We start from the raw sequence: 18,128 nt of genomic DNA, 5'->3' as shown, positions 1-18,128 counted from the left end.
CCTCCTGCCCTGACATGTCCTCACCACCTGGCAAGTGTCAGAGCGAGAGCACAGCTCTTCCTTTGAAAGAAGTATCAGTTCCTCCTTAATGGGAACTCACAGCTCTGGCCCTTCCATCACTGCCTAGAAACTACCATTTTTGCTTATATTTTATATTTTTCAGAGAGACTTCCCATTCTTGTTATTACTTGGCTTTTACAGAAACCACATTTCAAAAACAGTTCGAAATATATACCTCTCTGAACTAGAACAACTTTAAAAATTATCCTCGAGTAAAATCAAGTAAAAATCAGTCTGATTTCAAAATGAATGTGTTTAAGAATAAGATCTGGTAATCAGTATTATTTTCGATAAGAAAAGAACAGAAAAATGGGCTTTTAAATATGGCTATATCCAGGGGACGAAATCCCAACACATCCAAGTGTTCATTTAGGAATGAATTCTGATCACTAAGAAAAGGAAGACAGTCCCAAAGCGAGAATGGCGAGCTTCTGGTAATTTAAAGACAGCTTCCTGCTGGGTGAATGATCTTGATTAGGCTCTACACTCTTGAAAGACATGCCAGTGCTCAGAAATGTCCTGGATGGTCTCATTAAAGTATCTCCAAGTAATTGTCCAGTAAGGACCATAGACTCACATAGCCATACACACAGGAAGATAAGTTGGATGCCTGAGGGAGCTAAGTATATGCGTGAGGAGTGCAAACCCTATTTAAGATATTTATATGTATTTAAGTGTAATCTCGACCAAATGAAATGTTCCCAGAGGTTAAATGTGACCCACGCAGGTAGCAGCCAATTTGCATCTCCTACTCAGACTAACACGACTGAGACCAGGAAAAACTGGGCTTCCTAGTTTTTACTGATAGGTCTTCAAGCAGGCTGGATAATCACTTTCCAATCAGAATTTCTGCTAAAATGGTATTTCCCAAATACATGCGTTCGCCTTATCTCTTTGAAATACCATCAGCTACCATCAGTGACCCATCAAGGCTCAGGTCTGCAGGGTCTAGGCACTGGCTTGATGAGGGAAAAATAAAAAGAAACAAAAATAAAAGCTACACTTGGAAGAGGAAAATGAGGAAAAGAAGAAAGGATCAGGGAAAGTTACAGCCCGGAGAAAGCCAGAGGACTTGGAGGAGTTCAGAGCTAATGAAAAAAACACGAACACGGGGTGGGGGGTGGGGGGGAGGGCAGGATGTGAGAGCCAGCTGGAAGAGAAGAAAGCAAGGACTGGGGGAGCCAACAGAAATCCAAGGACAGAAAGTATTGGAGATTGCAGGGAACAGGAAATGTATTGGAGACCAAGTTGTTTTTCCTTTTGTATCCAATTCAATGCTATTGCAGGCAGAACTCTAGATGCACCCTCAAAGAGGAGAGAGGGGAAGTTGAAACTCATAGGAGTCGTTTCATGGGCTGGAGCCAGGAGCTCTGGGAAGACAGATTAGAGGAAACATGAGCCCACAACAGACCCTCGGACAGCAGATCCAGGGATGAAGATGGAACAGCATCACCCAGCCCAGTGTTTCCCGAAATTTAGGGGACGCAAAAAACAGTGAGAGTTGGGCTCCAACTCAGAGCTACTGAATCAGAATTTCCAGCACATTTAATAAACACCTCAGTTCACGTCTATTCCCAGAAAGATCAGGAAGCACCAGTATAACGGAGAAAACGGGGCCTCCGGAACGACAAATGCCTGAATTCAATTCCTAGATCATTAGCTATTGACCGTGAACAAGTCATTTATCCTTTCCGCTTATCCCCGTTCCTAAGTCCATAAAATGGATTGCTGTGGGGACTGAGTAACTGCATGTAAAGCGGTCAGGTGGTGCCCACTGCACACTGAATAGGAACCAAGAATGAATCAAGGCAGAGCAAAAAAGGAGATTAAAAAGAAAAGGTTAAAAATTAATAAGAAAATACTTTTACCAACTTCCTGCCCTTAAAACAGAAAGATCCAAGATAATTTTACATCCCTAGAAATAAAATATTATAAAGAAGCCATCCATTTAATCACTAATTCCTTCATTTAACAAATTTTATTAAACTATGTCATAAGGAGGGAGTAAATAGCATACTGTTTCTCCTAAGCCAGATACTGAGGTTAGGCATTATATTAATTTTTATGTTTAAAAAATATCTTCTTGGAGTTCTCGCTATGGCACAATAGGATCGTCAGCATCTCTGCAGCACCAGGACACAGGTTCGATCCCTGGCCCAGCAGAGTAGGTTAAAGGATCTGGCACAGGTTGCAACTACAGCTTGGATCTGAACCCTGGCCTGAGAAATGCATATGCCTCAGGAAGACCAAAAAAAGCAAAAAAAAAAATTCATTGTCTTTCACATTTTTTACTTACAGTGAAAACCATTATAGGTCAGTTTTTCCATAAAATATTACTTTTTCATGACGCAACCAATCTTTTTAATATCTTTTGAACTTATACAAACTTCCAATAATGTACTATTAAATAGTATAGTGATTAAAACTATAGTTAATAATACTGTTGCATGCATGAGAGTTGCTAAGAGAGTAGATCTTAAACGTTCTCACCACAAGAAAGAAATGGTAATTATATTCTGTGATGCAGACATTAGCCAAAGCTATGGTAGTAATCATTTTGCAATATATGAGGGTATCAAACCTGTACCCCTTAAACTTACATACTGTTATATGTCAATTATATCTCGATAAAACTGGAAAAATAAATACATAAATTCTTATTCTCAACAGTTTGCAGATTACCTGGAATGTAACCACTTTAATAGCTTTGTAATATGGTAAATGAATATATTTTTACAATTCTAATTATATTGCAAAATTGACTTTTTTTTATTTCCCCTGTTATGCTGTTAATCTTTCAACCTGTTCAGAACAAACTTCTCTTTGAGATGTAGAAAATCTGGTGAAAATATTAGCGAACAACACTTGTTTGATGGCTTTAGGAGCTGCCAAAGAAAGGATTACTTTTGTGGCCAATACACTATGCAGAAGAAAAACATAAAGGGGTGAGACCAACATTCAGCATGACTTTTCCTCTTGAGGCATTTGCCAATTCTATGTAATCAAGTGAGAAGCTGAGATGAGCATCAGAGCTTCTAGAAGCCTGAGAGATTGGTTCAGGTCCCAACAAGAAGACATCCTAATAAACACTTGAGGCCTTTCGTTAGAACCCCTCAAGGGTGACAAAATAAAAATAAGGGTGAAGAGAAACGACAAGCCCTCGCAAATGAAGTAGGTCCAGCATCAAATCAGAGAAACATCTGACTGGCTTAAGGTAAGCTACCCTTGCACTTGTCTGCTAGAAGCAAAAGATAATCAACCCTTCCTGAACCTCATACATGTAGAATGGCTCTTATCAAAATTATAAGAAATAACAAATGTTGGTGAGGATGCGGAAAAGGGAAACTCTTGTGCACTATCAAGAGTATGTAAATTGGTGCAGCCACTATGGAAAATAGTATGAAAGTTCCTCAAAAAATAAGAAATAAAATGATCATATGATTCAGCAACTCTACTCCTAGCTATTTATCTGAAGGAAATGAAATCACTATCTTGAATAGATAACTGCACCCCCATATTCACTGCAACACTATTTACAATAGCTAAGACATGAAGAATGTATATTATATATACACGAATGTATATTATTCAGTCATAAAAAGAAATCCTGATATTGATACCTGGTGGACCCTGAGGGCATTATGCTAAGCAAAATGTGGAAGAAAAACAAATACTGTATAATCTCACTTACCTGTGGAATCTTTAAAAAAATGAATTCATAGATACAACAGACTGGTGGTTGCCAGAGGCAGAGGGAAGAGGGTGGGCAAAATGAGGTGTGGTTATAGGGTGTTAATCCTTTCTGGAGGACAGTATCACTCAGAGCTTCAGATTATATCCATAATATTTTCATATCAGTTGTCTAATCTAAACAGAAAATTAGTGAGCATCCTGAGAGAGAAGGTACATGAAAAAAGACCCACTGGAGATCTGAATATTTGGGTTATCAGACAGGAAACAAAATAACTGATAAGTATTCAGGGATTCTTGATAAGATGGAGAATTGCAGCAGAGAACTAAAAATTGGTTTTAAAAACCACATGAAAATGCACTAATTCAAAAAAATGACTAAAATTAAACACTCAAATTAAATTAGCAGCAAATTGGACAAAGCTAAAAAGGAAATTAGTGAACTGCCATATAGGTGAGAAAAAAATATTGAGACTGAATATAGTGATAAAAGAAAAGATGAAAGATACAAAAATAAGTATAAGAAATAAGTGGAGCATAAGGAATGTTCTAAGATTCAAGTAGAGGGGAGAGGGGTAAAAAAAAAAAAAAGAAAAAAAGAAAGAAACCAATATTTGAAGATAATTAGTTGAAAAATTTCCAAAACATATGGAAGCCAAAAAGCATCAAGTCAAAGATCCAAGAAGTGCTATGAACCATTGTCCGATACAAAGAAAACTACCTCTAGATACATCATAGCCATACTGTTGGAAGTCAAAGATAATTACAAGAGAATGAAAGATAAACTATCATCAAAGAACCAAAAATAAAACTAACAGCTGATCTCTGGTTTTTCTCTGGTCTCCATTATATGTATTGAGAAATGTGCATTTTGTACTGCTGTCATGCCATGTACTTTTAATTCTTTATGTAGAAAATAGATTTATACTCAATATTCATTACTTGGATGCTCAATTACATATGCATTAGTATAATTCTGAGCAAAGAAAAACTGAAAGAAATTATCACCGCCAGATTTTTACTAAAGAAAATACTAAAGCAAATACTTCTAGTTGAAGGAAAATAATTTCAGATGAAAAAATGAAGCTGAAAAAAGTAAAGAAGAACAGAGGAAAAGGTAAATATATGTGTAAATATAAATGTATGTTGACTGAACAAATATATATCACCATATAGAGAATTAATACATACAACAATATAAAAGGCAGAAGGCAGTAAAAAGAGATAAATTATATTTTTAGTGAGTTGCAAATATACTAATTTATACACTATTTTTAATAAGTCAAGGTTGTATGTTGACACCTTATAGGTAGCAACTAACAGTACTGGAAAAACAGTCTATAACTAACAAGCTAATACAGGGGAAAATAATAAAATAATAAAACGCACATAATTTCAGAAAAAGTCAAATTAGAAAAAGGCGAGGAGCAGGGTATGAAAGAACACCTGAGACAAACAGAAAACAAACAGTGGGAGGGTGGTTTGGTTCCTTTCTGAAAATTCTTCCCCATTCATCCTAAGGTATTTAGTACTGTACTAATAGCTACAGAGTTGCAAACTAAAAAGTATAAAGCCACTTAGTCTTTTTACTAAATGTAAGCAAAAACACCATGCATTCTGGTTAAGTTCAAGAGACCCTTTAACACTAAATACTTTACTTGGAATCAAAATTTTTGCTGACATAACTTACAGGATTAGGATATAATCAGGATATAATGTAAAATAACCATAAGTTTAATTTCACATAATCTACAATTTTATTTTTAGAAAATGAATGTATTTAAAATGTAACAGAATTTAGGTCCTTGGGAATTCTATTGTTATGATTACTATATGAAGAGCTTTAGCTACTGCTTACGCAGCTCTTAGTAATAAAATAAGGACTATTTTACAAGGAACCTTAATTTTAATCAAAACTTTAAAACACCAGTTAAGCCAGCTTCATTATAGCCATTTTAACAGAACAAATACAGAAAACAAAACAGGCACTAAGGGACAGCTTGAACTACAGAAAGATCAAGTTTAACCTTCTAGTCTATGAAGAAGATACTCTACAAAAATAATGCCATTAGCAAAAAAAAAAAAAAGAGAGCGAGAGATAAAAAATTTAATTAGTGGAACTGTGGTAGTGTAAGCCTTTAATTCACTGACCTATTATAAATTTGGTAATAAATTGCTAAACTTCGAATGTGTATTTTTACACACACACACACACACACACACACACACGCACATACTATTTAATTTTGTCTTAATAATATAGTGGCACCAGGAAAAGGTCTAGGTTTTGAATCTTGTATTGTCTAGCCTAAGATTCTTTCCAAATAGAGCATTCTGTCTGTCCCAACTTAAACCAAATTATTTCAAAACTTAGGGGTCTTGTCTATGATTCCTTCTGCCAGATTTAACAATGGAAAAATGGTTAAGCTCTGAGTGGCACTTAAGAGTCTCAGGAATCCATTTTCAACTCTTTTCCATATCAAAGAATGACCAGGTTCCATGAGATGAAGAAATAAGATACAAACAGTAATAATATCCATTTACCAGCACTAAGACCAAACTTTATTAATAACTGTCTTAATTATCACTTTGGCATTCACATAACAAATAGTTAGCATTATATTAGGTCATTGTTTTGGGACCCTGAAAAGTGCTAAAAGGCCATGAGATGCTTATGGCCTAGAGGGGTAAATTTCATTCATTTGTTCATGCAACAAGTATTTATTGGTCATCAAAAACTAATCAGACACTGTTCATTGCTGAGAGTCCTGTGGTGGAATTTTCCCCTTACTTTTATAATGCTTAGAATCTGGTGGGGAAGTAAACATAAAAAGATCTCTACAAAATTCATATTATTTGTAATGAATAGTGCACTGCGCAATATAAGATAACAAGAGCAGCTTGCCTTGAGAGTCTGGGAAAGATTTCATGAGAAAGCGATGTTTGAGTTGAGATCTCAAGGTCAGTTAGTTGAAAAGAAGCTTCCTCTCAGAGAGGAAAACAGGTAAAGACCATGTTTCCAGAGGAAGGATGATTAGAAAACTCAAAGAAAGACATTGCAGTGAGGGACAAAATAACACAGCTTAAAGGCAATGAAAAGATCATTTGAGGCTTCCAAGAACACATTAAAAGTTTTGCTCACTATTCCCTCGTAAAAGCAATGGGAATTCACAGAAGGCTGTGAAACAGGAGAATAGCATGATTCTATTTGAAACAGAGAACATGTCCCAACGAGCTGTGGAAACAGTGAGTGGAAGGATTGCAAGAGTTTAGTAGTACATTTGAGAGATAATTTTAAAATGGATAGCAGCAGTAAAGTTGGACAAAGATGCCTCCAAAAGAAATTTAAGAGAGAAAACATCAGGACTTAGTGATACTTTGAATGTAGGGAAAAGACGGAAAGGAGCTCTTGGCTTGCACTTTCCAGGACTGAATGAACTGTGATGGCATTCCCTGTGGTAGGAAATTCTAGAAAAAGTCTGAGGTTAGACGGGGAAGAACATAAATCCGATTTTGCAAATTTTGAGTTTGAATTGCTTTTGAGGGATCCCGGTGATGACGTCAGATGAGCAACACCATCAGGACTGGAGCTTAAGAGAGAGACGGGACTATAAATCTGGAAGACACGGATATCCGAACAGTAATGGAAACTAGGAGTGGGGTTAAAAAGTTAGGAGGACTCTGAATATTTAAAAGACAGATATAAGCCCCTGAGCCAGCTTGGTTCCAGCCAAAGGAACCAGAGAGGCAGGGCTTAAAGCAGTAAGCATGTTGGTAAACAGAAGCCAAGGAAGGAGATAAATTTCAGAGTGAAGTGTCAGGTGTCAGTGCTGCTGTGAGTTCAACACAACAGGACATAAAACATTACAGTTCGACCACATTGGAACTACAACAGAACTATGCATAAACTACCACAAGAACAGAGAAAAAGGATAGCGACTCTGGAAGGAGAAAGGAGTTGGTCAAAAGAAGTGATGGTGAGGCTGGGACTGAGGAATGAATAGGAGTTTCTTAGGCAAAGTAATCCAGAGATAAAAAGGTACTATTTAGAGAAAGCATATCCTCCGAAAAAGGAACAAAGAAGTCTTCCTTGGGCTGACTAATGTCCAAAGATCCTACTCCCTGCATTCCTGGGTCAGTCATCCTAGTCATTTTCAACTAACCTGTTACTACATCCTAACAGGGCCAAGCAGACATCCTCACCCAGCAGCCTAGCCTCTATCATTGGTTCCAAAGCCCATGAAATCAGCATACAGGGGTAGGAGGGGAGAGAGAGAAAAATAATATTAACCCAGCAAAGAAAGTCATATAAAGTCTCAGACTTCGGGACTGAAAGGTAAAGATTCCTGATTACATAACAGAGTGACTAGGAAAGTTAAGAGAAACGTTATCACATGAAGATCAATGAGAAGGCAGGAAAATTAAAGACAAGTGAACATACGAGAAGATAAATAATAACTTTCCTTTTCTCGCATTGTCAGCAACAGGCTTGGAGTCAGATGACCACAGCCATCTTTTAAGTGATAAGGAGCAAAGGGTCCTTTAATGAATCCACAAATGCTGAACTCCAGTTTGCAGAACTAAGATTCCGATGTGACATATCTGTACAGTGAACTGAAAATACACTAAATGTAAAACTATAGGCAAATGGATGCTTCACATTAGAATAGTTGATTTAAAGCCACATGGTTAAATTATGCTTATCCACTAAAATATTTTGTTCACAGAGGAATCAAGAATAAGCATTTTTGCACCCAGCAAAAGCCAAAACAGTAATAGCTAAACTCTCATAATGTCCCTCCCCTTTCCCATGTTTTAACATTCACTTAATTATCACTGCCATTCCTTTGTGGAAGTTTAAATGTCTAGCTCTTTTAAGGGAAAAGTAAATTTCTTTATATACATTCTCTTCATTTCTCTGCCATTTCTGCTTGGGAATGCATCAAATCGCAAGTGGATAGAAACTAAGAATTTGCCTACTAGGTGCCTTAAAAAGGGTTTTCAGGAATCACATGGGAATACTTTTTGGTCCGAAATCGCTGTTATTTACCATTATTTTCCCAGCTCCTTCAAGGGTGTTGAAGCTTAAATACACTCTCAATAGTTAATGACATGATGACGTCATTCTACCGTGTTCTCCTAACCTTCTGTGTTGGCTTTGTTCCTCTTTCTGCCTCATATTCTGACAAATCTGTCGTCTTTGTCACACAATAAAAAGGAGGGGACTGAAAAGACGCGCACTGTCCTCGAAGGAGTGCGGTATCGGGAGTCCTCTCCAAGGGAAAGACAGAGAAAGAAGGGTTTCCTTTAGGCAACCTGCTGCGGCCAAGGTAGGAATTTTAGTGGGTCTCCGCTGCAGGGGCAGGTCTGCAAGTTCACCGCACAGAGATGGTGGGAAACCTTTTAAGGGGTGAGGCCTGACACGACAGAACTACCGCAGGAAGGGCTTTGGGGTGGGAGGCAACGTTGCAACTGGAGAGGAGGCCTAGGGGTGGGGGGGAGGGAGGGCGGTGACGGCGGAGAGGCCTCCGGCGGTTTAAGAAAGGGTGGGGACACCCCGGGCCGTAAGGTGGTACCTGCGCGGGGTCGAGCGCCCCTGCCACTGAATCCCCGATCCAGAGATGCTCCCGGAGAAGCTGCTGGTAGCTGAGGCAGTGCTTCACCGCGGAGGGCACGTTCCCCATGACCGGGGCGCGGGGCGTCGGCGCTCGGCGTTGCCGGGGTGCGGGGAGGAGAGGGCTGCGGGCCGGCAGGGCGCGCGCTGCGGTCCTGCGCGCGCCTCCCGCGCGCGCCCAGCCCGGCCCGCTCTGCGTACTGCGGCGGCGCCGCGCCAGAGCGCCCAGGACAGCGCCTGGGAGGCACCTGCGCGCACGCGGGCCACCCCGGAGCCTGGAGCAGAGAGGGATGCCCTGAGAAGAACCATATTCACAGCCTTGCATACTTTCTGCACCGCACCCAGGGCGCAAAGCTGATTGCACTGCACACACCCCACCGACCGACTTCTCACCTGGTTCAGATCAACCCGGAAAGCAAGGGTTAGGGCTCAAAAATAAATAAATAAATAAATAAAGACGAGGGCCTTTGGTTTCTTGTTGATGCATTTGCTCATTCCCAGGTACAGCCTTTTGTGCTCAGTGTAGATGTGTCCAGTGTTGAACTCACTTGAGTTTATCTCCGTGACAATAAAGTCGACTTTTAAATATTATGAGGTGGGAACAATACTCAATATTTTGTAATAACCTGTAAGGGAAAAGAATCTGAAAAAGTACATATATATATATGTGTGTGTGTGTGTGTTTCTATAAATACACACACATATATTCACATATATATAAAACTGAATCTCTCTTGCCGTATAAACTAACACAACATTGTAAGTCAACTATATTTCAATAAATTACAAAGTATGACCAAAAAAATAAATATGATGAGGCAAACTGCAAGGTTAGAACACATAAACTGTCTAATGAAGAAGAAAAGATAGAAGGTTGTAAATTAGGGGAGATATCACAGGAAACTTGGTAAGTCAGGAAATTGTCAGTAAGTGAGTCCCGCACTTACTGAGCCCTGAAATGGAGTTGAGTTGCTTAAAGAGACACAGGGCACAAGATTATTGAAACCATAAAGGCTAAAGTCATGCCAACTGAAAATTCTAAACACATCTTTAGATTATTAGAATAGGACTATTCTTGGGTGGGGAGGGTGTTGGGAAGCTGGTCCTCCCTGCCTCCCCCTCTTTCACAAGCACTGAATTCGGCTCCGGCGACTGGTGACTGAATATCCATCAAGAATAAACTCGAGCAGCCAACTGTGCCCAGGTACCATTCAGCCCTGCCGGTTGCTGCAGGTAATGGTTGCTGCAGGAAATATAAATTAGGAGCTCTCTGATGCCTACACAGTTGCACAGCCAGATGAAAGGATTCAAAGATTACTTTGTAAAAACATAGCATAAACACAGTTAGAAGGAATTGAACATCCAGAATAAACAAACCATCATTAATATTTGTGAGGGTAGTGAGACTTCCACTGGTAATAGAAAGAAAGTTGTTAAGGACAGGAAAGGGCAAAGAATGGGAGAGCGATGCTGGGTGTTCTTAGTGGGACCCCACTGGAAAGTCGAAGAAGATGAAGGGATTTTAGACCTCTCATCGCTTTGATCAGGGATGGATATCTCCAAGTTGGAGAACATGATCTGAGCTGCCAAAATGAAATCATGCAACAGTTGGAAGCCTTTAAAATCCTCTAATACACCCAAAATTCCAATCATTATTTATCTGAACATGACTATTTTATAGACATATATTCCTGGGGCTAAATCTCTATTATAAGTTGGGGCTAAATCTCTGTTATAAGTTGTTTTCAGCAGAACTCAAAGACTTATTTTTCCAGTACGGTTGAAATGTAGCACAGACGTTGCATCAATGCCTACTACCATTTTTGTCTCCTTTTTATAATTCTATAACAGGGAACATGGTATTTAAAAGAATGTGAAAGGACCCAATTTAAACAACAGTAATTTAGCAAGGTGACTTTTATCATGAAATCAGTCATTCAAAACTTGAAAAAGTTTTGACAATTAATATTGAAATCTAAACTTTTGGGGAATATGACCTCTAAGATAAGCCAAATATTGTATGAGCCTCTGCTATTAAGAAAAACAACAGAAATAAACTTTACTGCTTAGTAGGGTTTTTTTGTTTTGTTTTGTTTTGTCTTTTTAGGGCCACACCCACAGCATATGGAAGTTCCTCAGGCTAGGGGTGGTATCGGAGCTGCAGCTGCCAGCCTACACCACAGCAATGCCAAATCCAAGCCACATCTGCAACCTCCACCACAGTTCACAGATCCTTAACCCACTGAGGGAGGCCAGGGATCAAACCCACGTCCTCATGGATACAGGTCAGATTCTTTACCACTGAGCCACTACAGGAACTCCTATAAGTTTTTTTAAATCAGGGAAATCTTTATAAACATGAAAATATTTCCTACAGTTTTATTTTAATGCATTTCATATAAAAAACTGCTATCATCTCAAAACCTGAAACTATGATTCTCGTAAATACCAAAACCATTAGCAATAGTAAGGCCCAGATAAGGACCATCTTAAGATGTTTAATCTCACGTACAAAAGGGCGTGAAAAGAGATGTGCTTTTGTTGCAAAGTAGTTCAGTGTTAAATCTAATCACGAATGCTAAAGATGTACAAGTTCAAAAACTTCCAATGATAAATTTGAGCAATTAGTGTTAGTGTCCTGTGTTGTTATGATTAAAATGAAAAGTCTCAATATGTGCCCCTGTTAGTGCAAATCTAAGAAGCTCCAGGTAAAATGAGACTAGATGCAGCAACTGTGGAGGAGGCAATTAGCTCTCCATCCCCACACTTAGGAAAGGAAACCTGGGCCCCACCAGGACGGCAAACATCCCTTGTTAAAAATGACAACCTCTGGCATATCCTGATCTGCACCCTGTATGACTTTCATTGAATTTTAGGACTAAGCTGTTTCTATTTCATTCCATTTTAGTCATTCAAATGTAAGGAGATACAAAAATTCACTGGAAATTGAGAGGAATTAAATTTCCTGTTTTTGCTAATGAATAACTTTTTACTTTTAAAATTTATCTTCAAATTGAAGTATAGTCGATTTACAGTGCTGTCTTCGTTTCTGGTGTACAGCAATTGGATTCAGATATAGATACATATATTCTTTTTCATATTCTTTGCCATTGTGGCTTATTACAAGATGTTGAATATAGTTCCCTGTGTTGTACAGTGGACATTGTTGTGTATCTATTTCAAATGTAGCGGTGTGTATATGATAATCCCTCAGTCTTAATTTATCTCTCCCCTATCCCCTTTCCCCTTTGGTAACCATAAATTTATGTTTCAGTTCCATACATAAATTCATTTGTATCATTTTTTTTAAATTCCACATATAAGTGATATCATATGAGACTTAGCTTTATCTTTCTAACTTACTTCACTTAGTATGATCATTTCTGGGTCCATCCATGTGGCTCTAAGGGTCATGTGAAATCATTCAAGTCTACCTGCCTCTCCTGAATTATCTGACTCCCTTCTCTCTTTAATCCTACTTCAAATCTAATCAATCAGAGAAGTTAGTTAACATCTTGGACCCACCCATCCATTGTCTCTCTGTTTTCCAGTTGACTTCCACCACCACAGCCCCACCCCCACTCCTTCTCTCGGAAAGGCACCCCCACAGCACTGAGGGAAGAGCCTAAGTGCTGGTTTTAGATTACCAGAGATGGGAGCCTGACTCCACCAGATACCAAGTGAGTGACCTTTGCAAGTTCTTTATCCTTCAATTCTTATCTATAAGAGGGTGATGATAAAAGTTCCTACCTGACAGAGCTGTTACAAAGATTAAAAGAGCTAAAATCTATCAAGTGTTCAACACATGGTTTGGGGCACCCAATGATTGTTAGCTAAGTTTACTACTGCCACCTGGTTTTCTGTTTTATTTTGCATTCAGAAATCTACACTGTAAAGCCTGAGCATTTTTGAAAATATATATCTGGTCCATATTTGTAAGCTTAGACTTCTTGGAGAGTTCCCCTGACTTTTGCAGAGAAGCTATTTCTTAAAATCACATAGTGACTTGTTCTCAATGAGACGTTTAGTTATCTTTCTAGGCTTAACTCCTGCCCATTTTCTGAACTCATCCTTCCCTCCAAAAGTATCAGCTTGTGTGCAGCGTTGGTGGTATAGTGGTGAGCCTTCCAGAAATATCAACTTGTGTGTAATTCTCCAAGTTTTAGGCTCTTGCTTGCCGTCCTATAATTCTAATCTTGTTCTTCATTGCAGACCCTTTGAGAAATACAGAAGATGCATAAAGATATCAAGGAAGTCACCTATCATTATAATGCTAGCAATACTTTAATATATTTTCTTTTAGAGAAAAAATAATGTTTTCCTTTTAATTTAACATTGATTTAAACTCTTTAAAATTAGGATGCTAATGTTTATTCAAGAGTTGTGTATATGTATATATAAATCATTTCTTCAATAATCCTCTAATGTTTAGCCTTTTAATTATTTTTGAAAGGGAAATTGGCTACTAGAATGTGATCTTATGAATGTTCATATAATTATCTAAAAAATCTTCCCAAAATAGCATGGCAGTGGAGCTCTTCCACTACAGTTGTATTTCTGTCAATTCTATTTATATTTTGAACGAAGTCTTTCTTATATACAGTATTTTCTTGCTTAGTGATTTCTCTTGCATGAGCTTATCTTTGGTGAAGGTTTTGGGGGGTGTTATTTGAGAAGGAGTTCTGTGGGAATCTTGTATGAACGATTGCAATGCCTCTAAATAATGGTTTCCTGTTTGCTTGGCCAGAATTCTAATGAGTCTGCCTTGTCAATTCTAGGATTATTTTCTTGCTAACATCTTAGCTTGGGGTACCACAGGATATTATGAGTCGGGAACTTAAAACCAGGCACAGTGTAACTTGGCTTCAATTTTATTCCAGGGATTTAACTTCTCACTCACAGACTCAGGTGAACTTTTTTCGTCTCCCATACATGGAGTCACCTTAGAAGATCCAGTGGTTTATGACTTGGCTCAATTAGCTTTCTATCCTCAGATGGCAATTGGTTGAGAAGGACCTTCCCATGTGATTACAGCTCCAGCCTCTGACTATCAAGACCTCCTCTGAGCTTCTTGGCCGTATTAAGTCCCTCAGTATGTCCTTGATGTTAGCATTTGAAGGGCGGGAGAGGTATACCTCACAGCAGATTACCCTCCATATTGTTCAGAATTCTAACTTGAGAATTTTTCTGAGATTAATGTTTGCCCCAATTTTTCAATGCATTCCGAAATTCTTATACCCTTTAGGAAAGTAAAGCTAGGACCCAAGAAATGCTGATCTGAACGAAGATTCAATTTAGGTCAGAGAGCCTGAGAATCTTACACTAGAGTTCAGACACCTTGACTGATTCACAAGGGAGAAAACTAGACCAAAGCCACATACTCCCATCATTCTCCCTATCTCTTCTCCATCTAAAATGACAATAATAAATTACAGTTATGCATCACTTATATCCTAAGCAAAGTGTCTCAAGAATAGTAGCAAGTCCTTGGGAGAAAAGGTTCCAATTAAAACAGGTTAAATTATAGGTCCCTTTGGTCCCAAAGTTGTCAATTTAAGGGTCTGCAAGATGACAGGATGGGTAGAATCAGAAACAAGCGAAAAAATCAAAATTGTAACAAGAATAAATGGCAGACTGGCATGTGGCCAGGGTACCTACTGGGCAGGGATCAAAGACACATCTGGTGAGTCTCAAACAATAATGCCATAGAACCTTGGCAAGAATCAAGAGTAATATGCTCCAGCCTTAAACAATAAAAAAGAGAGAATGAAAACAACTTGGTTACTGATACTGGTTGATACCTAAGGGGAAGCAAAGCTTTCATCATCTCAGTTTTATTGCTGAAGAATTTCGATAACTTCTCACATATGTTATGTCTGGCTGATGTAAATTGATGGGAAGGATAACAGAGTGTTTAAAAACTTTCTTGGCATTTGCTCACTAAAATCAAAGTTCCATTAACAATAGCATCGGTCTGAAAGAGCACATTCTTCTGAAAATAAGTAATGAGATCTATTTTACCAAAATAGCACCCCACCCCAGGTGATGGATACCTGGCATTGGATACAGAAATCAGAACAAAGCTACAACAACATTTCTCCAGATGTAGGAATCTATTTACTCTTTCACTAATTCAAAAGGATCCAAAAGTATTAGCTTCGCCAACTTTTATTGTAAAATAAAAGATACAGACATTGACTGCTTATTAATTATTATTAATTCATTAGATTGATGCAGTGTGCATCACTTTTGCCAGTAGATATAAAATTGTCTTTTTATTATACTATCTACAAACTCAGACTCTATTTGAAAAATGTTTTTATCATAAGTTGATACATTTTGATGGGTTATAGTAAGTGTGACCTTAATAGGTAAGTTACATTAACTCTTACCCATGGACAGTATCATCCTTTAAATCCAAATCAAATACTATTGAAAGAAAAAAGTCCACAATAATTACAAGCACAAAGCACTTGGTCTTTGCTTTGCATATAGTAGGTTCTCAATAAATCTTAGCTTTCTATCTTTTCCTCCTTACAAATCAAATCAGTTCAGTGTTAAGAATAGATATATGTTACCCCAGTTAGAGGGACTCTGTTAACTCGAATTTACTGATTCCTATAGAACACTAGTTAATTCGCTACAGAAATTTTCATCTTGTTTTTTAAACTCTAATACTCAATAGCTAATGGGAAAGTAAAAATGAAAAGATACATAAGATGTGCCTCCTGACTTTAAAGATCTCATGTTCCCATGGCAACATCTGGAGAGTACTAATTATAAATATTAGATGTAGCAGATATATCTTAGTCAGAGGAATGTAAGAAATTAAATCCCGGTGTTCCTGTTGTGGCTCAGCAGTAACGAACCAGACTTGTATCCATGAGGATGTGGGTTTGATCCCTGGCCTTGCTGAGTGGGTTTAAGATCCAGCATTTCCAGTGAGCTGTGGTGTAGACCAGCAGCTGCAGCTCCAATGTGACCCCTAGTGTAGGAATTCCCATATGCAACAGGTGCTGCCCAAAAAAGAAGAAGAAGAAAGAAAGAAAAAAAGCATTTAAAGTCCAAAGTTGTTGAATTTGGATAAGAAAACATTATATATAGCAGAAGTTGCATGTTCATCAAATATTTATTGAGTAATTAATTACATGATAAATATAGGGCAGTATCGTAAAGTAATGATGAAGACAGTCATTAAACACAAAAGACTTAGTAGTGAAATATGATGCACTCAAATGTTTACAGCAGAGCTGTATGTTTTTAAGTGCTATGTGTAGAACCATGGAAGCAAAAGGGAATAAACTCCCAGTTCAGTCAGGAAAATAAGAGGAGAAATCGGGAAGGAGGTCACACACGAGAGGGTGGGCAGACAGAACCCATCACCATGGAGGGAAGGGGCGGGGAGGAGAGAGAGAACATTAATGCTAACTGGTAACAAGCTGCATCACCCTCAGGAATTATCAAGATATGGAAATCACTTCCAAATGAAAATCTTCAAGTACCTGATTTAATGACGTTTTTATGTCCATGACTATTTCATCATGGATTTTTTTGTTTGCTTGTTATTTGTTTGATTTTAGTTGCACCCGCAGCAAATGGAGATTCCCAGGCCAGGGGTCGAATCGGCGCTGTGGCCGCCAGCCTACACCACAGCCACAGCAACTTGGGATCCAAGCCGCATCTGCGACCTACACCACAGTTCATGGCAACACTGGGTCCTTAACCCACTGAGCGAAGCCAGGAACTGAACCCACATCCTCATGGATTATAGGTTCATTAACTGCTGAGCCACGATGGGAACGCCCTCATTATGAATATTACAGGTAAAATGCTCATTTCCAGTTTTACCATAGATGAACATAAACAAATCCATCCATCAGAGGTGCTAAAGAGACCAGCTTTAAAGTATTAATCTTGCAAGTCAGACTTTTATACACAGCTATAGATTTTTTTAAGTGTGTCCTCCCTCTTCTCCAGGGACAGGAAAGGAAAAATCATACTTATTAAGTAATAGACTTATGAAGCACTTTGCTGGATATTTTATTTGGTGCATGAATTATCACCCCCATTGAACAGATGAAGTAACTGAGGCTCAGAGATCTTGAATGTCATTATAAAAAGGAAGTCTAAGAAGTGGACTCAAATGTGTGTGTCAAAACCTTTGCTTTTTCTTTGTTACCTCATGTTTTTCAAAAATAAATAGTAAAAAGACATTGTTCACATACCCCATCATGTGTTCCTCAAAACATTGCTCCCAGAGGCAAAAACTTTTCCAAAGGAAGTTCTTTAGAGGTAGGACTCGAGCTCAGCCTCCTGATGCTGCATTCCAGGAGATTTCTACAATACATGAAGGAATCAGTCTTCTTGAAACCCAAGGACCTTTGCAGGTTTGATAACATTAAAAGTGCTGTCCACAGAAACATAATAAGGTTAAAGAAGTCTCTCGATACCATCTGCAGCCATGCATGCTCTGGCTTATTAGAGAATGTAAATCTCAGCCCTAGGTCTTCTAAGGAAATGTGCAGAGGGATGCTTCATCTTGCTAATCATGTGTGGAAGTGGGATTTCTCTTTCCATAAGCCATTCATGCCATGGACTTATGATGGCTATAAGTTTATCCAAACATATGTATATCTAATGGAAATTAGAATTTTCGAGTTCCTGATCTCGTTTTTGCTTTTCATTTTTTTTTTCCTTCTGTGACTTGGCAGACTTAATAGTATCTTTCCCCACATATCATATGTTGGTTTGTTTCTTTGTTTCC

The 18,128-nt window shown here is 38.4% G+C and overlaps 1 protein-coding gene across 1 annotated transcript in view; it reads right to left on the bottom strand.

Annotated features, from left to right (window-relative positions):
• Positions 1–9,515, bottom strand: part of HMGCLL1 (3-hydroxymethyl-3-methylglutaryl-CoA lyase like 1) — a 136,705-nt gene extending 127,190 nt beyond the window's left edge. The window contains exon 1 of the mRNA XM_047797261.1: positions 9,327–9,515. Within this exon, the coding sequence (XP_047653217.1) occupies positions 9,327–9,434 (108 nt within the window). The 5' untranslated portion in view covers positions 9,435–9,515. The remainder of the gene's footprint in view (positions 1–9,326) is intronic.
• Positions 9,516–18,128: the final 8,613 nt, after the last annotated feature.

Source organism: Phacochoerus africanus, chromosome 9, assembly GCF_016906955.1.
Source record: "Phacochoerus africanus isolate WHEZ1 chromosome 9, ROS_Pafr_v1, whole genome shotgun sequence".
NCBI classification, from domain to species: Eukaryota; Metazoa; Chordata; class Mammalia; order Artiodactyla; family Suidae; genus Phacochoerus; species Phacochoerus africanus.
Note: the sequence above shows the minus strand (reverse complement) of the source record. Positions and strands in the feature narration are given on the sequence as shown.